A 24,358-nucleotide genomic window follows, 5' to 3' on the forward strand; every position below is an offset into this window, starting at 1 on the left:
TGACATAAGTGAATGTAAAGGTTTGGAATGACAAAAGGTTATCAATGAAAACCATATATATATATATATATATATATGCAAGGAAAGGCCAGAGGTTATTAGGTATTAGAATGAAGGAAGCATAAAGGGTGGGTGGTGTAATAGTTGAGTGGAGTTCAAAGACAAATAAAATAAAATGTCAATTGTTCCATACTATTTATTACCCCAATGCAAAAATTCTAATACATATTTGGTTGTAAGTAGCTGATGAGAAACCACGAAATATAATGAATTCATATTATTCTGCATCAATATTTGTTCTGACTTTATTTAATGATATTCCATCACTCAACAATCCACAGTTACTTTGTACAGATTAATTTTGATGGAGTTATTCTATATAGGCTCAAAACTTTGTATATGTTGGTTTACCATTACCTTAATGAAGCTACTAGCATTAAATAGAAAAATATCAGTAGAAATGTCTTTTTTCTTATTGTTTTCCAGTTTTTAGAAAATGCTTTTTCTATAGTGGTTATTAGTTCGCCGATACGGGTTGCATGCGAAAAACCGCCATACCTAATTCAATGTAGATGTTATGTTCTTCATGATAAATTAGTTATGCGGATTAAAATGTTTTTTGGAACCATACATTATTTGCCACTTTCTAAATGACCACTGTCGTTTAGTGTGGAATGTTGAGTACCATAGTTTACATTACGGACTGATCTTGTTTAAACAACCAGTGAAAACCATATATATATATATATATTCACAACTCTAAAGGTATTGAATTCAGAACTGTCCTACGGCATGGCCATTGCTTTACTTTCAGACTACTGATATAGGATCACTAAAATCTATCAATTCACGATACCGCCATCCTTTCCTGTTGGCGATATTTGTCTCACAACTGTTATGGTATTCTAAACGCTATTTTAATAAACGATAAATTACTCACTCCTTAAATTTCCAACTATCTTTGAAACTTTAGAGAAATAAACTCGTTGGCTTCTTTGTGACTGTGAAGAAAACAAGCAACAACAAATTGCATTCTTCAACTAGACACCTTTTCATCTTATCTTTTTGCACTATATTCTCAATGTTCAGTCTTTCGTATTGTTATTGTGTGATTATTTCGACTCCTTTACTATTCATCTTGTTAATTACACCTCGTCATGCTAACATAGTTTGACAACTTGGGTTAATGCATATTTGTCTCACTCTCTAAGTTGATCATAATGATGCTTTCTACTTATGTTGGGAGATATGAATAGTATTTAGCAGCAATCAGAAATGGAATGCCTGTTATCAGAGGATTGAATTGAAGAGAACAGGGAGTAAAACAATGAGTGATTGGAATAATAACTGAATTGAAAGAATTATGAAGTATGTGAAGGACAAATAAAGGAAGATGTGCATATAATGTAGTTAATGTACAGTTTTTGCATTTTATGAAAGCACCTGAGTTTTCGTTTACTACAGTATGAAATGTCAATACACACATTATCAGGATGAGCTTTTAGTCATAAAACATATTATAAAGAGAGGATTATGTTTCAAGCGTACAACTTAGATCATAGTATAGAGAAGATGTATATTTTAGGTTTTTCCTACATATTTTGTTATATAATTGAAATTTTGTCATAATTTGTGGGCTCTTCCCCCATTAATACATAACGTAATGATACCGCCAATCAAAGAACAGTGACTTATCGACCGGACTAATAACGCACAAACCCGTACGAGCAGTCCAGAGTCTTTACTGGTCCCTCTTCCTGCCTAGCTCTGCCTGTTGAGTCCAGAACACAAATCTCAGCCTTCGCGATATGAATCGTGCATTTTAAATATGGTGAGTTTATATGCAAGCCAAACAGACCACATCACATCATAAAATAGAAAATAACATTTGTACAAGATCCAGCCAAAAGCGGCTGTGATCGTGGGAGACTGTAATTAATATAGTGAGCACAACTTAAGAATGGTAAAACGTATACAGTAGTCTATAGGTCAAAATACAGCTTGTAATAAGAGGAGTATAGGTATACCTAATCTAGTTACTGAATAGTTATATAATAAGAATGTACGTGTAATATTAGTTCATAAATAGTTCAGTAAATAAATATATTCCATTAATACTGTTATTATTATTACTATCAATGTTATTATTATTCGGCATCAATCCATTTACAGTTTACCAATAAAAATGAAATTGTAAACCATCGCGTGATGTTTGATTAGATTTTTTAAGGATAACAAAAGAACGAAGAAACTTGAATATACGCTCAAGTTAAAAATATAAAAGAAAAAAACATCATAGTCTAATACTGAGAATGTTTTAAAGATGAACAATCTAAATTACAGACTGCATCTTATATTAGTTCTTTTCATTTTAGTAAGTTACTATATTGTTTAATGATAGTAACGTGTTGTTCTAAGGTGGCAATACGGATGTTTATTAAAGACCAATTTGTTGAATAATCATACTTGTTACAATCTTATGTTATTATCTTTATTTTATAGTTTGCATTTCTTTAAGGTTCATTTCATTTAATGGTTTAAATCACTAGTCGATCTAAGCTAGACCACCATTAAGGACCTAGAAGCATTGAACGGACGTTTCGAAGTTGTATGGGACTCCTCAGTAATGCTCATCCACGAACCCTCACGCGAGACTCAAGCTCAGGACCTTATCTCTCGCACATGGACGCTTAGCATCTAGACCACTGAGTCGGCATTCGACTGTTTTATTGTCTAACTCCAAACAATCCATGATCTTGTACAGCCCTTCATTCATTGTCTGTGCTGAATAACTGTCTTCACCTTACACGGATAAAACTCCAGGTTCACAGTGATGGTCTAGCTTGTAGGTAGCATTAAGTTAACTATTAAAATCACTATAATCTCCATTCTCATATCATTTAATTCTTTAACAACAATCATAATAATACAAAAATAGACTTTGTTTTTTGGTTATCAATTTGCAGGTCATACGAAAGATTTATTCCTCAATTATGTAGATGAAAATATTTCAAATCCAATCATATTAATTCCTGGTCTAGGAGGGACTCAAGCTTATTGTCAGTTAAAAGAATCAAAATCTAATGAATTCCCAATATGGCTTAATTTATTTTATATGATGATTCCGGAAAAGTTACAACATTATTTTGGGTAATTTAATTATTGAGTTAAATTATTCATCATTTATTTATAGTTTACGTTTTAATCCGACTACATTGGACAGTGAAAACACTGATGCATGTAAAGTTATATTTCCTGGTTGGGGTGAAACACGTTCAATCGAATATTTACATACGAACGGATTTCGTTTTTTCAATTATTTTGGACCCCTTGTGAATTTTTTGGAAAAGAATAAATTTTTCATTAAAAATTTTACACTTCGTGGTGCTCCATATGATTTTCGTAAATTACCATGTAAGTGTCGTTTGAAATATGCATACATATATGTAGCTTATCCAACCGGACATTTATTCTCATTTATACTGAATATTACACATTGTCCTATAAATAAGATTAAAACTCGAGGCGTTTACCATCACAATCGAATAACCCACTTATTAGAACCCTGAGAGATAATCAGATAGCAGATCATGAACAAATAAAGTTGATAAACAGTTAACTTGTTTATCATAATGCGTTGAATCAAATATTTTATTTTGCGGTTCATGTCCATTTTTAAAAGCTTTAAAACTGGAAGCGTCATCTCTTGACTATATTACCTTAGGGGATTAAACTATGTAAGTTTATGGATTATAATGAACACATTAAACTAAAAAGCTCGGAACTAGCGAACACATTCCCTATTCAATAATAATAATAATAACACTTTATTATGATATTTTCTATATAATCACTTTGAAAGTTTGTCACTAGTTAACAATGACATTTTGAAAATAAATCAAAATAGGAAAACTCATTTCTTAAGAAATGAGCAATATGTATACATATATAATTAAAGTGTTCCTCAATTTTTACAAGTAAATAAAAAGGAAGTATGTACGTATTGAATGGGGAGTCAGGTGGAGACAACCAATTTATTGATTATTACGAAATTACAGAATATGTTGGTAAAATATGAGAATCATACATTGAATATTTAAGAACTTTCGCCTATATTAGAGTGAATAGTTTCACAGTATTTGAGCGCCGAGTTGATGTAAGACATTAAATAGGAACAATATATTTGTAAAATCTCAGCGAATGAATTTGAAGAAATTTTGAGTACTTTTGATTATTATTACCAGATGGTAGTGTATCAATAGCTACACGATAACCTTCATCATGACAACTTGCACAAACCAAAGGAAGAATACGATCTATAGACTCTTCAAGCTTCGGTCGATGACATTCAATATGAAAGCCTTTGTCACAAGCATCACAGATAATTAAGTCTCTTCTGTATTCACTATTATTACAAACTGTACAAGTTTTACAATCTGAACACTGCCATGGGGATTGACATTCACGTTCTGTTAATTCTGGCCAATAATCTAAACAAGTTGGGTGAGTGTTAAGACCGCAGTCCTTACATACAAGAAAGGCTTCCTCACATGTTGGTGGACCACCACAACAGTAACAAATAGGACCATCTTTCTCTTCTTGTTTGCAAATTGTATCACAATTCATGTCAGACATAAATGAATCAAGTGTTAATACATTATCAGGTTTCGAAAGCATAGTTAGCTGAGGATTAGTAAAATCATGCGATAAATTTGATGTATTAGAAAACAAATTGATTCGCTGAGATTTTACAAATATATTATTCCTATTTAATGTCATACATTGAATACCTCATTTACGAATGTCTCATCAATTGTTTTCTACATTCTACATGATTCTTTCATATCACAATTCTGTTCTATTTCCATTTTTCTTTTTCTTCTACTTGACCTTTCTAAACTTCTGCCAAGCAGAACACTTCTATTTAGTGTTACATACTACTGATATCTGTCAAAATAAGTAGCTTAAACCACATGTATACCAGTTGTATAATTTGAAATGGTCATGTTTTAAATCAGTAACAGGAATTTTACAATTTTTCACTTATGTAAAATAAACAATATCGTAACACATAAGTTTACTCGGCATTAGGATTCACTATAACACGATCTATGAACTATTTCCGTTCTATCTGATGTTAATTTTATCATTTTGTATAGACAATATAAACTAATCAAATAGATAATATTGTAACCAACAAGTAGATTTATTAGATAAACGAATAGAATATTCAGTGTTTAAGTATTCAAAACTAATTTAATTAATAGTTCCCACATTTGAAGGGGTTTTGTGGAGATTTCAGTATTTTTCTTCAAAGTTGAAATTATGAGTCAATTGAAGCTAGACCACCATGGAAAACCTGGAAGCACTGGACGGCCGTTTCGTCCTACTATGGGATAACAAACGAACAAAAGATATATCCTACCGAAAATTGTCTCTATTAAAATGTTTAAAGAACAATGTATAACAATGGTATGAGTATGATCGAAGTTCAAATGAATGAAAGGATCTAGCAGCTGGTGAATTAGTTTTCTTCTTCAATACATTATAACATTACTGTCTTATAAATGAAGTAGTATCATTTTCGAAATCATTCTACAAAGTAGTTCACTCTTATGCTGGATAATTACTAAATTCTTTGTTTGTTTTTACTGAACTTTGGTTCTCTGTAAAATTTAAAAAAATGATAAAAAATAAAACCATTGCTAGATGAAAATACCGATTTTATGGATAAATTAAAATCATTGGTTGAAGAAACTTACAAAAATGCTAATCGACGACCGGTGGTTTTGCTCGGTCATAGTATGGGTTCATTGTATACGCTAAATTTTCTTAATAAACAAACAAAACTATGGAAAAATAAATATATAAAATCGTATATATCAGTGTCTGCGCCATTTGGTGGAGCTGTCAAAGCGTTATTAGGCGTAATCACTGGTAAGTTAGTTATTAATTAAAATTGAATCGTTAATGTCATGAATAAATTTGTCTTATTTTAACAAATTATAATCACTAATTTTAAGCGGAGATAAATGTCTGATAGCAGTGAAATCTAGGATCGGCGTTTTGTCCTATTTAGGACTCTTCAGCTGAATGTTCCCGGATCTTGAGTTTGATATTCCTTCCGGGACTCGGACCCATTACCGTTCGCTTCATATCTGTGGTCCAGGTGCATCCAGCCGACGAGTCTTTAATCGGACGAAACGCAAGTCCTTTAATACATTACTAGCCACCATCAGTCTTTGCTTAAAACGCTTATGATTTACTGGTAATATCAAGGCAGTCCACATAGGATGCACATATACCAAAAGAGACTGATCAATTGCAGTCCAACACACCAATGGGAAGATCCAAACAATCACTATATACAAAGATTAGAATCACTTCTCTTTTGGATTATTTTTCAACTGTGGCTAACACAGGTTTATAATACATAGTCCTAGAATGAAAATTTGATGAACATCTGTAAATGCATGATACCAATTAAGAAGTTTCTTTTTTCTTTTATTACACTTACTGTATATGCATTAGCATTCACTATGTAACAATATCTTCCCGATAACTAGTGTAGATTTCAATTGTATAAACTTATTGAATGTATTTTCACAGAGATCTGTCATTCTGAATCAGTAAGCTAGTATTTTCATTAGGAACAGATAATTATAATTAAATATTAACCTTAAAAACATTGAATTTTAAATGTTTCTATTGAAGACAAGTGGAAACTCATAAATTTTTAAAATAAGAACTGGCAATCTTATTTTCTCATGATAATAACAGAAAAGCTAATATCATACATACGAAGTACCAATCTACGGTGGAACTACTGATTAGATTACACAAGTTTTCGAACTGATGCCAGTTCGTGATGAAAGTATCATTTAAATTATTATTATTATCTTTAAATATCAGAAACTAATTCACTATGTAACACCTATGAGCTCATAGTTGACAGAATCTTATTTCAATAAGATCAAACGGAATGATGAAAAAGATTCATGACTCAAGTTGATGCCTTTTTTGGTGCTGTGTTGTCCATCGAAGTTAGTATAATTTGAGTGACTTCACTGTCATTTTGGATAATATCACCAATGATAAAAAAACAATTAGTGGTCATTAATCAAACCATCCATCTAGGAAAACAGAATAGAGTCAAAATATTAAGTACAAGCTGTAAAATATAGGTGAACTAATCGTTCGTCAACAATATTGGATTGTGGATCACACTTCATCTTCAATCGAATGCCATAGTAAAAGTGTACAACTGGATTCAAACCAGATGACTTCCTGGTAGTAAAATTTAAACATGACAAAGTTCACGAAAATGACCAAAAACTAACTCCAGGCTTTTCAAGAACCATCAGTCTATTACAGAAAAATATAGATTGCGTAAAAGTTTTGCACTTTAAATAGGTCAAACACAAAGATCTCGATTGAAAAGTGGATAAATGAATTCATCAGTAAAAATTTAAATATACATAATGAATACATTTGAATTGATGAGATCGCTTTTATTTTTTGTATAAGCTCATTAGATATTTGTGTCTTTTGTCATTCTTTGCTTATATCAGCTTGCGATAACAAATGACTGAATACGCAAAACATTCAACCAGATACTATTCTGTGAAAATCTGCCGTTAATTATCTAAAATCTAACATGCAAATATATGTAGGCTATATGTTTGTCTGTAGCGCTGCGATATACGAGCTGGAATTTCTCTTAAAGATCATTTATTGACAATATTGAGTTGAGTGATCAAAATCACAACCAGCATTGAATGATAAACAACGTACAATACACTAAGATTGCAGTCAGAATTCTGGGGGACTGAATCGCAACTCTGTTTAAAAAAACAGACTTGGCATTCTAAGATGGGTCTTGAATAAGCACCTTTAAGGATGAAATTGCTGCCAATTTTCTTTAGTTTTCAATGGTGATCTAGCGTAAGGCTATGTTAAGAAGACTACACTTAAAATGAATTGAAGCATCATTTAATACCATGACGTTCTTTTTCTTTAACCATACAATTCCAAATAATTAAGTGTTGGCATCAAAACGGTTTGATATATCTGACCAAACCTATATTTTTTACGTTAAAACGATATCAGGACTAACTATTAATGTTGCAAGAATAATCAAATATAATAATATATTCAACGTAAAATGCTTCCACATACATTCTGACCTAATATGATAGGAACGCCTGACTCATAGGAATGTGAAAGCTTTACCAGACAATACATTTATCGTCCAAGAAAACTAATAAGTTAACTGGATCAAATGCATTGATGTGATATGTACGGTACGTGATGTATACAAAAATAAAGTAATCATAATTGTGAAAAACGATGTATATTACTTTTTTAAAAATCTGAATGGATCAAAACATTTCACCTATAATGTTATAGATAGAGGGTTTTGTAAACGAGTTAGTCATGTGACGTTTGAGAGAGAGATAGTCAAAACACATAGTTGATACCGTAATATGAATTACTACAAAGTATATCATCATCTAGGAAATTATCGAAAGACAATGAAGGATTAAAATTAATGTCGATTGTGGTAACAGCGCTCAGCGTTCAGTATAGTCAACCATGATAAATCTCAAGAAAAAACTTTCAATGTAAATTGACATTTACAATGGAATCCAGATACTGTAGAATCTTTATTTTGATCTTGGAAAACATTTAGATGGATGAAGGATGTTATTCAATAAAACCGATCCCAACTAATCAGAGTTCTTTTTTGACAAGGTTGTTCTTTTTATATACCTTTTCAAGTAACAAGTGTAAATAATAAAAGTATACTATCCTAGGTGAATTATCATCTCCTGTTTCAAATTCTATACAAAATCAGATCATTCCACCGACCTCACTTATTATTCCATCGTACAAATTTGGTCAATCTATTAATTAGAATACTTCACAAAATTCTTGTACCATAAATTCAATCTTTACTCATTTCAAAAGTCGATACCGATTGAACTATTAATAGTTTAATGAATAAACACTCAAGTCTTGAGTTTAAAACATACTCTAAGTAAACAATGAAATTTAAGATGAAATATATTTGAGTTATTATATTTTTGTAATTTATTGTTCCCTCAATTACATCATAACGTTCTTGTAAATATTACATTTATAATAGTGAAATTTCTATACTAAATATGTTAATTACACATGAATGTTTCGATCTTAAATGATGTGTAACTGATCTGTTTGTAAAACATTGAAAGCACATATGATACTGTTTGGTGGATCACAATTTTCAACAAAAATGTATATTCATAGTTGAATGCATGAGTCGATTGAAGCCAGACAACCAAGGAAAACCTGGAAGCACTGGACGGCCACGTCTGTTGTGAGATAGGAACTCACTGAAGACAATCGGTGAATGGTTGCTCAACTTCGTGGATTGCTTGAAGTTAGACATTAACACCATCGGATGCCGGCTCAGTGGTCTATCGGTTAAGTGCTCTGGCGCGAGACTGGAAGGTCCTGGGTTCGAATCTCGTGGGACGAGGTCGTGGATGCGAACTTCTGAAGAGTCCTACAATAGGACGAAACGGCCGTTCAGTGCTTCCAGGTTTTCGATGATGGTCTAGATTCAATTGACTCATGCTTACAACTATGAAATTACTGAAATCTCCAGAAAACCCCTTCTGATAAAAATGTATATAATCATAAGTTCAAGGATGAAGTATACTCTGATTAAGTAGAAAGTTGCATTAACGTTTTCATTTAAAATCATATTTGATTATAATAATAATTATGGCCATAATTTTGTTAATTTCTAATATCTAGGTGATAATTTCGGTATATTTTATCGTACTCCATTGAGTTTTCGACCTATTCTACGATCATTCTCTTCTATTATATCCACTATACCTGATCCAAGAATATGGCCTAGTGATGATGTAATAATTACTACTCCGGATAAAAATTATACAGCACATAATTATCCATCACTTTTTCAAGATATAGGTTTTCCAGTAGGTAAGTTTATTGAAGGTTTATTTTTTAACGTTTTTTTAGATTTTCTCCTACTACTGACATATTCAGCGTTTCATCAACTTTACTGTCAAAATTTCAAACATTTTTTAAGGTACATTTTTTCATAAATTGTCTTGTATTTCTTTATCCTCATATTGATGATCAGGGTGTTCAGGTGATACAGTCTAACTAAAAGCATTCAGAGGGGGCTATGGAAATAGCTTTATCTATTCATATCAGCAAGATCGATTATTTAGTACTTTTTCCCCAAGAAAATAGGGCTTGTAGGACACCCTCACTTCTAAAATTCGTTATTTCTTATGCAAGAGATGGGATAAACTTGGAATATCCTTTTCAACAATATGGAGTACCTGAGAACATCGTCATCATCTTACAAGGGGCTACACCATATCCATAGGTCAGAAACCAGCAAATAAACCACCTGCAAGCTGAGGAGAAAATTAAGATAAAACTCTGAAGTTGAACAGAACAGATTTTATAGAAAGTATCAAACTGCATAACAGACTAAGCCCTAACTTGGAATCCTCAGGGGACATGTCGTCAGGATCTAAAGGTAGATATCAAAATTATGAGTAACACTTGGTAACGACTGAAAGAACAGTCCAGGACAGAATTGATTAAAGATTCCCGGTCAATAGTCCTTGCCTAAACAGGAGCAGCAGATTTTAGTAATTAGGTAAGTACTTTTTCAGTCTCGAAATAAAATATTAAAGATTCCCTCACATTTTATTTAACTAGTTAACACTCTTGAAAATATTTTACTTTAACGCAGTAGCCCACACGTCAAAGGTCCTTATGAATCTAATTGGTTAAGAATTTGCTCTATTGTTAACAGCTTTATTTTCTAAATTAATTTCTAACATTCTACGTTCATCGACTACCATAAAAATACATTTTCGGCATTTGAAAATAAATTAGCTTCAAATGTGCAATTTCTGTCATCTTTCTAGTTTAAACCAGAATTCAAGAGCCATGATGATAATGACGAAACTAAAAAAAGCAATCAAAAGGGGGGTTTTGTGGAGATTTTAGTAATTTTATATAGTTAAAATCATGAGTCAATTAAAGCCAAACCACCATGGAAAACCTGGAAGCACTGAACGGCCGTTTCGTCCTATTATGGGACTCCTCAGCAGTTCAACCAGGTCTGTTGGAGATATCAACTCACTGAAGACAATGGCGAATGGTTGCTCCATTTCGTGGATTGGTTGAAGTTAGACATTAACACCGTTGGATGCCGGCCAGCTCAGTGGTCTAGTGGTTAAGCGCTCGAGCGCAAGATTGATATTTCCTGGGTTGGAATCTCTTGAGGCGGGATCGTGGATGCGCTCCGCTGAAGAGTCCCACAATAGGACGAAACAGCCGTGCAATGCTTCTAGGTTTTCCATGGTGCTTAAGCTTTAATTAACTCATGCTTTCAACTATATAAAGAAAACAATGTTTTTCAGTTACCCTGATTCGGATGTTTAAATTACATTTACGAAAGATGAAATCTTTTCTTAACAAATTAAGTATCAATCAAATCATATTAAACCTGTTTAAATCTATATTATCGAACTTTTAATTTCATTCTGAAAATTTGTTTTTCTTTTCTCTTTACATCTATTTATTAGGTTATCAAGTGTATAAAAAAGCTGTTCACGAGTTCATGACACTAGATTATCCTAAAGATATTCCCGAAGTATATTGCGTCTATAGTTCCGGTTTATTAACAATAAAACGACTTATTTATAAACCATCAAGTCTATTTCGCTCAGAATTTCCTAATCAGTCACCAAAGTTAGAATATGAAGATGGTGATGGTACAGTAAACCTTCAAAGTTTACAACATTGTACTAAATGGCCTAATGTATCAATTATGCACTTAATTGTATCTAATCATGTTCCAATTTTAGCTGATAAACGCTTTTTACAGTTTGTACAAAATCATGTTACTACTAGTACTGTGTCAAATAATTAAACTAAAATCAAACTTATTATTACGAAATATAAATAAGTTAAAGAGGGATATTTGTATTTGTATTTTATTTTAATGTCATTGCCCCCCCCCTTCCAGCCATACGTAGATGGTGAAGCCTAGTAGGTCCTTCTGGAAAAGAGTGCTACATAGAAGCACAGCACGGCTGGATAGCTGTTTCTGCACTGCTTACGCAGAAACAAAATACCCCATAAAGTTATACCATAGAGACAAGATAATGCAAATAGAGGAAATAACTTTCATGTTTGTGGGATGTTCACAATTGGATGACCTTCACATTATATCATATTAAAAAAATGAATATGCTCTTCTATAGAGTTTGGAGCGTTAAAAATGATGGTAAAAAATTGAAATTTTCCGTCATGAAATAAAAATAAACATACTAAACCTGTATACTTATCATTTAATGCAATGTCAAGTTGTATGTAACGAGTAAATTAAACCTGTTCTTATTAGGAACTCTGAATCTTGATGTAAAAACACTTGTCCTAAATCTCTATCTTTAACCCTGAATACTTAATCCATAGATGCCTAACCTTGAATGCCTAGTTATAACCATAAGCCACTAAATCAAACAATCAACAACCTGGGGACTCCTAAAAATCCATTTCTCTCCCCATAAAGGTTAAAGATTTTCGACAGCCATTTGGGTGAATTTGTATGCAGTTGTTTTTTATTTGCAAACGGAACAACCTGCAAGAGACTTCAGCAGATTCAATAATTATGTAATATTAAACGATATCATTGTCTATTTACTACAAACTATTCGTTTACAAAGCTGTCTTCCGATTCATTAACCAAACCTAAAATTCGCCCTGGTTATTTTTATCTCATCTCTATACTATACTACTACAAGAGTGTTCATTAGTTCATTTTTCAACAAACAAAAAAATCTAGTTTCTTTTTTAAAATCCTGACAACATTATGCAGATGATGTATATCCGTATAGCCCTAATTCATGGTGACCAATCGGTCATCATCAATGTGGAACCTTGAAGAAAAGCTCATCGCTTCACTTTATCGCAACACATCAACATATTGAGATAGAATCACCAGAATGAATGGTAAATGAATCCGGCTAGCAAAACCATTGATGATGGTAAAAGACCAAACATAAACAATACTGTTTAAATAGATGCAGTGAATTTCAGTAGAGAATGTAGAAAACAATATTCTAAAATTAGGAATCTGGAAGAAGAAAAAAGACAAATGGATAGTCATTATCTATCACCGATTATCAAGTATGTCATTTAGTCACTTCATGACCCAAAAATATGGTCAGCACCAATCAAAAGGGCCCAAATGGACAGAAAATTTCTTGAACCAATCCTAAAATTCTGCCTGACTACACACAGCTCCCTTATAACATACTCCTATGTAAGTCACCATTAAATATTGAGGTGAGTAGTGGTTAGGTATAAGGAAAATATGTTCCACACGACTAGGATTTATCTCTTCGAACATTTAAAACTATCAGGTTAAGCTATCTTGCCACCTGACAGTTTCCTATGTAAAGAATTTGTTTTCCTTTTAATGATGAATTTGAATAACTTCAAATGTCATTGAAATGCTGAATGATTCCGAAACTGACCAAAAATATGGCAAACAGATATAACAGTTTCATTTCTTATTCGATTGCAGGACACTCTCCTGAGCGGTTGCCCAAGGGCGACTGTGAGACAATCATTTTAATTTGCGAACACTAACGGCATGGGGTTGTGGAGATTGCTGAATCTCATAAAAAACATAATCCAATCAAAGTTAGACCATCATTAAAAGCTTAGTAGAACTGAATGTCCGTTTCATCCCAGTGTGCGACTCCTTTAGGATTTCAAACTCAAGAAGCGAACTCAGGAGCTATGCCTAACCCCTAAATCACAAAGTCGCCACCCCACAGTGTTAATGTCTAAGTCCTAGACCATCTTCTACTGTCTTCCACGGACAACAGTTTCACGCTCGACAAGATTAGGCTCTGCTTTTCACAGATTTTCACCAAACCCTTAAGCATTTCTTCTCAAAGATATCCATTGGTGGGCGCATGATAACTTTTAGTTTGTGGTTGTGTAGTTTATTGAGTATTAACATTAACACCGTTGAGTTTCGGTTCAGTGATCCAGAGTTAAACGTTCCTGAGAGGGACGGGAAATCCTGAGATTGATTCTCAAGTACAGGGCCATGACTACATCCTTCTAAGAAGTGTCCTTTTATCGCGAGACGCCCTTTTAGCGCTTTCGGGATTTTCTAAGGCTGTCTAACTTTGATCGGTTCATGATTTCAACAAAAATAAAACAATTTTATCAATCATATAAAGGTTGGAAGTTGTTTGGAATCGACATATAAAATAACCAGTCTGCTGGTAGTATTATTACTTCGATGTTCTACTAGCCAAATACGAGCTAACTATGATAACTGTGATCATATAAAGAATGCTGATGGGAAGCCTATGCTCCTCCACGAGGGGTAACAGGCGTAAGTAAATTAGCGAATAACGAGTTGACAGTTTCTGATATTATCAATTGCATCTCGACTAAAGACAACATCAGCTGTTTCACAATTCACTGCAAAGATATGGCTGAGAAACATCTATGAGTGTAAACATAACATCAACACTTTATTAGTAGGCTAAAAATATACACATGGAATAGTGATAAATAGTTCTGTCTACCTTTGTTTAGTATATTTTAATTTTGATTCACATACTACTGATAAATTTAAATGTAGGTAGCTAACAACATCTCGATTTCGTCTTGTTAATTTTAGTCTATAGAATGTATTTCAAGGAATAAGTATTCATTTGGATTTCACATTGCTTTCTAAACAATTATCAACTCCACTAAAATTATATATTGTGATATATTATTTCAAATTTACCACAGGAATATTAAGCTTTACGAACTATTATATCATATAAATGAGATAACCCAATCCATAGTACTTAACTCACATAACTCATTTTTAAGATGTGTTTAATTAAGCTCTAACTGAATCATCTACTATTCATTTTGCTAGCAAATTCAAAAATAACACACCGAATGAATAATAGTATTCATTAGGCGTTGAGCTATATTATTCATTGGCTAAATCAGAATATACAAGCTACTTAATAGAAGGGGGTTTCTTGGAGATTTTTGTAATTTTATAGATGAGATCATAAGTCAATTGAAGCTAGACCACCATGAATAAACCTGGCAGCACTAGACGGGCACAAGACTGTTAGGTCCTGGGTTGGAATCTCTTGAGGCGGGATCGTGAATGCGCACTCCTGAGAAGTCCCAAAATAGGACGAAACGGCCGTCCAGTGCTTTCAGGTTTTCCATAGTGGTCTAGCTTCAATTGACTCATGATGTCATCTATAAAGCTGCCTAATAGTTGAATGATAGTATGCTCACTAGAAAAACATGAAAGTTTGATATTTATCCCAGTGTTTAATTGAGAATCTATACAAATGAATGATCCTACAAGTCCTTAAAAATAGTTATTGCAGTGTTTCTTATTAATTATAATCATCAATTAAATACAATAATAAATTCACTTCACTCCGACTGAAGAATTCCTTAAATTATAATGAACATTCATGTGAAATTTATTCTCTACTTATAACCTATGTATTCAGTAACATAAAGATTAACAGTCATTCACTAAGAGTTTTATCACTTTACTGTTCTATTTAAGTTACTTCGTTTAGAAACAAACAAAAAAACAAACGAACATATTTTACAAACACTTCAATAATGATTCGACTAACCACTTTTGAAACAAAGAAAACATTACTGTATTGTAAATAACACTATTCTCTAGAGTCTATTACTGAAAAACAAACAGTTTTCTATTGTGTAAAATTTATTCACAAAATTTACTAAACAATGCAACCATTCTCTTCAAACTTCTTATTTAAAGTAGGTAATTGAATTGAGTCATTTTTAGTAATAATCAGTTTAGAAGGAGGTTTTGTCGAGATTTTAGTAATTTTATATGGTTGAAATCATGATTAAAATTGAAGCTAGAATATCATGGAAAACATGGAAGCATTGGACGGCCATTTCGTCCTATTGTGGGACTCCTGAGCAGTGTGCATCCACGACCCCGCCTCACGAAGTTCGAACCCAGGACCTATCAGTCTCGCGTGCGAGCGCTTAACCATTAGACCACTGAGTCGGCATCCAACGGTGTTAATGTCTAACTTCAACGAATCCACGAAATTAAGGGACACATCCACCATTGTCTTCAGTAAGTTACTATCTCACAACAGACCTGGTTGAACTCCACTGATCACTGCTTCTCACTAGAACTCCAGGAAATACCTCTTGAAGCCAGCCCGGATCGTGGATGCGCACTGCTGAGGAGTCCCACAATAGAACGAAATGGCCGTCCAGTGCTTTCAGGTTTTCCATGATATTCTAGCTTCAATTTACCCATGATCTCAACTATATAAAATAATCAGTTTTTTTTTGTAATCTGCATTGTTAATTTACCAATAATTGTAATGACAAAAATAATGGGTTTGTTAGGCCTCAGAATTATATCTGAGAATTATTGTAGAGATATCTAACTCCAAGAATCGAAACCTAATTGAATAACTAAACGTGAAATTTATATAAGGAGAGTCATTAGCTGGTATATAGTTATATTTACAGTACTTCAGCTAGATTTAGTGTTATTTAATTTACCCCTAATAGATTCATGATTGTGTAATACTGATGATTAGAAAGCCTAAACAAAAGAGCAGTTTTTTGCTTCATTCTTCATAACATTTCTTTGAAATAGTGTCTGTAATGAAGTCAGCCCCAGTGAGGTTTATTGCTCAGCTCAAATAAATGATGATGAACTTTTATTTTACATTTGATTATTTCACAAAAAAGTATACTTTTTATATGATTCCCTTAGAACAATTGTCAACTATACTATATGAGCACTTCATGCTTACTCAGAACACATATTTCATTATATTTTTGAGTATATTGTTAAATACACCTCATCAAGCAAAGTATAGACATCACAACTTACCTACTAATGATATTTCGATATATAGAACCTAGTGTTATATTATGAGTTCCTATTGATTTAGATAACTAGTGTGGCACATAAAACAAAATGATTTCATTCAGTTAGTTTTGGACACCAAGACAACAAAAAAGAAGATTCGGAAAATGCTGTCTCATGGAAATCAATTTCCAGTTTACAATAAAAACGGAGTCACTGAAAATATGTCTCTATATTCTTATACTCTATAAAACTAAATACAAGCATTTGGTCAGTCAGTTTATTATGCACATCATAGAAACCGGAAAATATAAGTATCAATTCACCTTTCTACACCATATCAGCAAGGCAAATGAAATCGTTTTAACAAAACTCAGAGCAATACAAGTAATAACAGTACTATTGGTACTAGAGAAGATTAGATATAGACAGTATGATCACAGAAGAAAAGACCGATTAGTGAAATCACTAAGGATAGGTTTGAGTCGTAGGAACTGAGGGGAGGTACAAAGTGAATGCAACCGCACCATTGAAACGGATTGTCAGTCATTCCACCCCACTCCACCCATTGATAACGATAACCACGAGGACCACAGACACGTAATCCGGATCTACCAATATGGCACAATCCGACAGTTATCGACCGATGCCATACTTTGTCATGGCCGTCCCTAGATTTCTCCCAATCAACTCCCACACCAAGCGACATATCCCGTCGAAGTTGAAAGTGGTTAGTTACACGTAATGCATGTCTCAACCACCCTAGTTGATGAATATTCACATTAGTGGTGAAAATGTAATAGTCAGTTCATTTCTGTATTGGTTGTTTGAATCTTCCCACTGATGTTTAGGACTGCAACTGGTCAGTCTCTAATTGGCATATGTGCATACTGTACGAGATGCCTCGATATTGCTGTCAGTCACAAACATCATAAACAGAGATGGATAGTGGCTGCCAGTGGAATCCAGGATTCGCGTTTCGTCCTATTTGGGACTCGCCAGCTGGATGTACCTGCATCCCAGAGTTGTTGTTCAATCCGGGACAGTTGTTTATTTAATACAATTTACTTTAATGACAACAAAATACTGTTTCTATTTTTAACTGTTAGTTAATCTGGATAGAATCATGAAAGCAACGGCAACAACCAACATTGGACTGACTGTTCATTCATCTAGTTAGTTTTAGAACAACCAACCTTGTTGATAGGCTGAAATTATAAGGTCGAACAAAATGAAATAATAATAATACTATTGTAAGCTGATTGGCAGATAGACAAAATGATATGCGTATATAAGATACAAATATTTGTATGATTGTTTTCACAAATTCCATATCACCTTTAGAAATTCATCATCATGAAACAGGTTTAAATATTACCATCGATACACATAACATGTGTGGTAATAATTGTAAGATACTCCATTCAATACTTCTTGTTCAGTATGTACTTCTGTGTAGTATGACTCCAGTGTACACTGTTCCGATGCTTACATCGATTAATAACACTCACAATGGTATAAAATATCCAATAATTCTGATTCCCGGTATGGGTGGTAGTCAAGCTTATTGCAAACCTAAGGATGTGGGCAGTTCTTTTCCTCCATTTAATCTCTGGATCAACTTTCTTCACATATTATTACCCGAAAAAGTATTCGATTACTTCAGGTAAAAAACAAATTCATATTTATCAATCTGTTCCAAGATTACAACATGATCCGCACACCTATGAGTCGCGTGATTCAAATGAATGTGAAGTAACATTTCCCGGGTGGGGTGATACATGGTCTGTGGAATATCTATCACAACATATATCTTTTGAGTACTTCGGTTCACTTGTATCAGAACTGATGAAAGACAAATTTTATGTGAAAAACTTCACGATGCGTGGAGCTCCATATGACTTTAGAAAGTCACCAGGTAAGTGAGTACATGTAAGGGTGTTATTTTTCAATTTTAGCAAAAGATTATGAAATATAATGTTGAATGGATCGTGAGTGTCTGTCAAGCAGTAACATGAAAAACACATCAGGTTCAAAATATGATTAACTGAATTCCGCTGACAGCAAACATTGGAAGTTTTCATTTGTCGTGAGCATTAAGTAATAATTGCAGAAATAAGAAACGTTCTAAAGCATGATTAAATAACTTTGCATTTCATCAAAATGTTTGTATTATCACGATTATTACCACTCCATATTGAAATTATTATTCAAACTATTCGTCTCATTAATTTAAAATTTAGCCATGAAAAAGTCAATCTACTAAGAACTAATTTTATGCTCATGTGACCCCCTACTAGAGTAAACCCAGATATCTTAGAATATAAACTGAGCGTAATAAAGTCGATAGGTCGCATTATCTATGGGGTGTCTTCACCTATAATAATATGTCTATTGATGTACCTCTAATACTGAAAATTCATTGAATTCGTTTCGAAACAATTCAATATGAAGCTCAAAATTTACATGTGATTTTATGGAAATTGTGTATGAATAGAAAGTCATTTTTGTTACTAAGATCTAATGTGTGTAAAGAGGATGAACACCTGCCTGCTGCTCTTCATTTCCGATTGGTTTTACAAATCATATTAGTAATCAATGTAGTAAATGTACTAACCAATTATTCCTTTGCACTTGATTAGGAGCTTATTACGAATTCTAAATATAATACGTCCACTTGTGTTCATCTAGTTTAGTTTGCCTTAAATTGTACTATTTCTGGAATTTTTAGTTAGCACATTAATTCGAATACTTTTAATTATCATATTGGTGTCTCGATGGAGCCTGTTGTTGTACAATTTGATATACATTCAAATTCTGAAGCTTTGAAATCTGGAATATGAATAAAAAAGATGGTAAAGATGATAAAATTGTTGTTCATTTCCTTACCTTGGTCGGAAAGGATGCCTACAGCCTACTTAAATATTTGCCATTTCCAGATAAACCTATTTCACAGTGATTAAGGGCCATCTATCCTAGGTCTGGAGAATTTAACAATTTTTCAGGGATAACCTTCAGACTTGACCACTGAAGACGGTTCTAATGAAATGTTTGATAACTTGTTGACTACAGAATCGAAGTATGAAGATTTGCACACAACCCTAAGACATTCCTATTCTAATGCTCAAGCAGGAAATGTCAAGCACTCGGACACGAAAATTATTCGTATTTCCGCTATGAAATTCAAAGACCGGAAGAAAGAAGTACATCAAGTCTTTCAGTACAGAATTGCCGAACCGTACACAAAAGAAACAATAATGCGATTTCTTAAACAAAAAACGTTAGTAAAAATATGAAAAGTTTACGGTCTGCCAATGATAAATTCTGTCGAGGTCTACTGAGAAAGGCTGGTAAATCTTTGGTTTATATGCAAACATACGTTACAAGCATTCAGGTGAGTCCGTTCTAATTTCCGCTGTTATTTCCAATACTAATGAGTACATTCTAGATTATACAGATTCTATACCCAATGCACAGCTCGACAGACATATGATGGACCTAAGGAGATGTAAAACGGACTACATAAATCTGGATTTCCATTTAAGCTATGGCGTTTGTGGTATTTGCACTAACTGATGATTCCTTTGTACTTGATTGGGAGCTTATTACAAATTCTAAATATAATTCGTCCGATTATGTTCATCTAGTTTAGTCTGCCTTAAATTGTACTATCTCTGGAACTTTTACTTACCAAATCAATTTGAATACTTTTAATTATCACACTAGCATTCAAATTTGATGTTTATTGATATATAAATAATTTGCTTTCCAGGCATCAATACACTTGTTAGTTTCCTCGTATTTGTGTTATCTCCCTCTTTCAGATGATAACAAACAGTTTGTAGCGAAATTCAAACATTTAGTAGAAGAAACTTATAAAAATGGATTGGATCGACCAGTTGTTCTATTAGGTCATAGTTTGGGTAGTCTTTACACACTGTACTTTCTCAAAAATCAAACTAAACATTGGAAACAAAAGTATATCAAATCATTCCTATCTGTATCAGCACCACTTGGTGGAACAGTTCAAGCACTTATGTCCTTAACTAGTGGTAAATTCAAACCTGTTTAAAGCATCTGATTCATATGTATTCTAATTTGATGTTCACATTTATAGCAAGTGTATTATATATGTATTGTAAGATTTGAAGGACAATACGTACCGATAATAAAATTCTTGCAAAATCTCATTGGTATCTTTGCTATTCACAAATTTAATTAGTTTATGTTAAGAGCTCAATCAATTTCTTTGATTTTGTTTCCAAGCACAAATATTTTCTGTTTTAATTTCAGGTGAGAATTTAGGCGTCTTTCTTCGAAGTCCATCAGTATATCGAGATGTGTATCGTACAATGACATCAGTTATTGCTGTACTACCAAATCCTAAACTATGGTCTAAAGATGAAATTTTAATTGTTACACCGTTTAAAAATTACACAGTTCATGATTATCCACAGTACTTCAGTGATTCCAACTATCTTACAGGTACAAATATGCATACATATATGCCTGTTATATTCTAATGTTATAAATTTATTATTTGTTGCCTTATTGCTTCTGTTTTAACAATGAATGTTAAGAGACAGTCCGAGTAGTTTTAACGCTTTCAGTTTCATGTTTATGATGATACATACGGGTCAATGAACAGGTCAAAATTCGGATCTAATACAGGATTCTCTTGATAATCACTGAATAATCCCAACTTACATAATTAGTTTACCAAAACAGATCTCCATCTTTTAATAAACGATCAGTGTTACTATGTACCAGTTTTATCTGCATTCCTTAACGGTTGTGATATATGGGGTTTACAAATATCTGGAAGAACTGTGTAAGCTTCAAGTTTCTTCAAAGTATCACCTCAGTTAGATGAAACCATTGAGTGAGTAGTGCTGGGGTTAGACGTAGGGGTAGTGACTCTTTTAAGTTCTATGTGAGAACAAGATACAGCCCATAAACATAATATTCTTGCAGTTAACTCCAATTACGTACCGTTTTCAAAGTTATGGTAGCTTCATCTGATTCCATGATTTATATGTTTCTACAATTGCGATGTTTCATGTTTGAAGTTAAAGAATATATACGCAGTCAGGAATACATATACAGTTAACCAATAAATTATGGAGTCCAGGCTACCATAAATATACTAAATACATTGGAAATTCAAATTTGCTAGGTTGTGGATCATTACTGACTTAGATTATTTGAGTACTGCCTATTCATACCTAGACAATCCCAACCCCTAACCTTATTCCCAAAAAGCATAGAGGTTTAGGAGAACGTTATGGGTGTACAGTTCAATGTATCAGCCCTGTGACTATTTATCTAGAGCATGTTCCTAAGTCATAATCTGTTCACACAGGCAAAAGTCATAATCTATGGTTGCATGATATTGATCGCAATAACAGTAGTAATCAATGTGTATTTCTATAAATTATGGGTTCGATGTCATTTCATATTATTCAATCTTCCATCTAGTATGTTTCTTTTTTTTGAATTATTCTCCTCTGTAAGTTTAGCATGTCATAACATTTGACAATACAAATCACGCTCTTCGTTTCATTATATTAATTTCCTCCCGTTGTGCTTATATCAGAAATGTACCATGTACCACTGTAACCATTTACAGCTACTGTGATGTATTCTACTTATGTAGATAAAAGTAGTATATAAAACCAGTCAGAAGTGGAATACCTGACAGTGGAAGGTTGAGAAAATAGAAGCGAAGAGAACAGGAACAGAGAGTATTGTTGTGGCAATGAAGGAACGATGAATTTCAAGATAATTGATGAAAGATTTGCAAATGAAGGATTTCCGCATTTTACCAAAGAACTCTAATTTTGTTTTAAGTACATCTGGTTGTCCTCACATGTGTTCTTCTTCAATGCACTACCGTTAAGAGTCAATTATCCTTAGTTAGTATTGAATGATGATAAAGTTGCGAAGTGACTAGAGAAGTAACTAGAAACTTGAGCTAGGAAAAAAGTGAATTACAATGCGCCCATTTAGAGCCCCACAAAGTAAGATTAAGTTTAAAACCATGAAATTTATGTATTTGTTGATTTGACCTTAAAATCTGCTCCCAGAAAAGTTTCCTACAGTGACATAATGTTCATTATACGATGTGATTTAACCTTCGTGATCGTGAACAAAGCATATTCATCCTCACTTGATTTCTACTTGAATATATTTCAATTGATGAGTTAAAAACTAATGAACTCGAAATCATTATTTAATTGAATGTTATTATAAATCAGTTAATATTACTGTTTTAAATTATCGCTAAATACTGAAAATGACCGTCATTAAAAATAATCTTAATCTTGTACATTCTAGGTTATAAACTATTCACACGTTACCTATCTGCATTCGACCCACTCGAAGCTCCCGAATATGTACCTGAAGTCTACTGTATCTATGGTTCTGGACTATTAACAGTGGAACAAATAATTTACAAATCACCTAGTTTCTTCGTCTCAGCATTTCCAAATCAATCACCCAGAATTATATATGGCGATGGTGATGGTACAGTGAATCTACGTAGTTCAAAAGTTTGTACAAAATGGCCCACAGCTAAAGTAGTTGAATTCATTACATCTGAACACAGACCAATTTTAAGTGAAAAGCGATTTATTGATTTTGTGAAACAAAATATGAATAATTAACACCTCAATAGTATTATAACTATCATTATAATTTCTACCGTTTATATCATTATGTTTATTATGAACAGTAAATCCTACATGGTCAACTATTTTCATTGTTTTCTTATCTTGAACAAGTACAAACAACAGTTGTGAGTACATATAGTGAAGTGGAAAATAATCAAGGTGTTTCTTATTTTTGTTTCCGTTTACAACTTCAACTAATAACAATAATACTATTATTACTGAACTGGAGGAAAACTATTTTAAAGTGTATAATATGAGTAAAGTGTACTTGTGAAATTATAATCTTGAATCATTACCAACTGTCCACTAATAACAATTTTAAACATAATAAATTCACTTAATAATAGAATCATATCAACCAAGTGTAATTAATGTCCGTCAATTAAAAAGAAGATAAAGTAGCTACAATTATCCAAGATAATCATTGGTTAACAGGTTTAGTGATATAAATGATTACTGGATGTATTGAAACATACTAACTCTATACAGTTCTTGATGATATTCAGATTTATTTCCACATATTGTACTACGTTTATAGTTAAAGTAATAATCCACAATGACAAAAGGACAGAAATACTATCGTTACTTATTTCATTTTTATTCATCGAAAATACTTGGGATACGAACAATTAGAACAACATATGTAAGCGAACAATTGTTTTCAATTAGATCGTCATCCAATGACGATGACGATCTAATTGAAAACAATTGTTCG

At 32.9% G+C, this 24,358-nt stretch overlaps 2 protein-coding genes across 2 annotated transcripts in view; both read left to right on the plus strand.

Moving 5' to 3' along the window:
* Positions 1 to 11,974, plus strand: part of Smp_031180 (phosphatidylcholine-sterol acyltransferase (lecithin-cholesterol acyltransferase)/ Phospholipase A) — a gene marked incomplete at both ends in the record, with an annotated part of 15,184 nt that extends 3,210 nt beyond the window's left edge. Inside the window, 5 exons of the mRNA XM_018800063.1 lie at positions 2,967 to 3,150; positions 3,194 to 3,414; positions 5,710 to 5,937; positions 9,805 to 9,996; positions 11,628 to 11,974. Coding sequence (XP_018653914.1) covers positions 2,967 to 3,150; positions 3,194 to 3,414; positions 5,710 to 5,937; positions 9,805 to 9,996; positions 11,628 to 11,974 — 1,172 coding nt within the window. The remainder of the gene's footprint in view (positions 1 to 2,966; positions 3,151 to 3,193; positions 3,415 to 5,709; positions 5,938 to 9,804; positions 9,997 to 11,627) is intronic.
* A 6,458-nt stretch (positions 11,975 to 18,432) lies between these two features.
* On the plus strand, positions 18,433 to 23,637 carry Smp_031190 (phosphatidylcholine-sterol acyltransferase (lecithin-cholesterol acyltransferase)/ Phospholipase A; the record flags this gene model as incomplete). Its single annotated transcript, XM_018800065.1, has 5 exons — positions 18,433 to 18,638; positions 18,676 to 18,890; positions 20,797 to 21,024; positions 21,266 to 21,457; positions 23,309 to 23,637. 5 exons carry the CDS (start codon positions 18,433 to 18,435, stop codon positions 23,635 to 23,637), a joined length of 1,170 nt encoding a protein of 389 aa, XP_018653915.1.
* Positions 23,638 to 24,358: the final 721 nt, after the last annotated feature.

This window comes from Schistosoma mansoni, chromosome W (genome assembly GCF_000237925.1).
Source record: "Schistosoma mansoni strain Puerto Rico chromosome W, complete genome".
In the NCBI taxonomy this organism is placed as follows: Eukaryota; Metazoa; Platyhelminthes; class Trematoda; order Strigeidida; family Schistosomatidae; genus Schistosoma; species Schistosoma mansoni.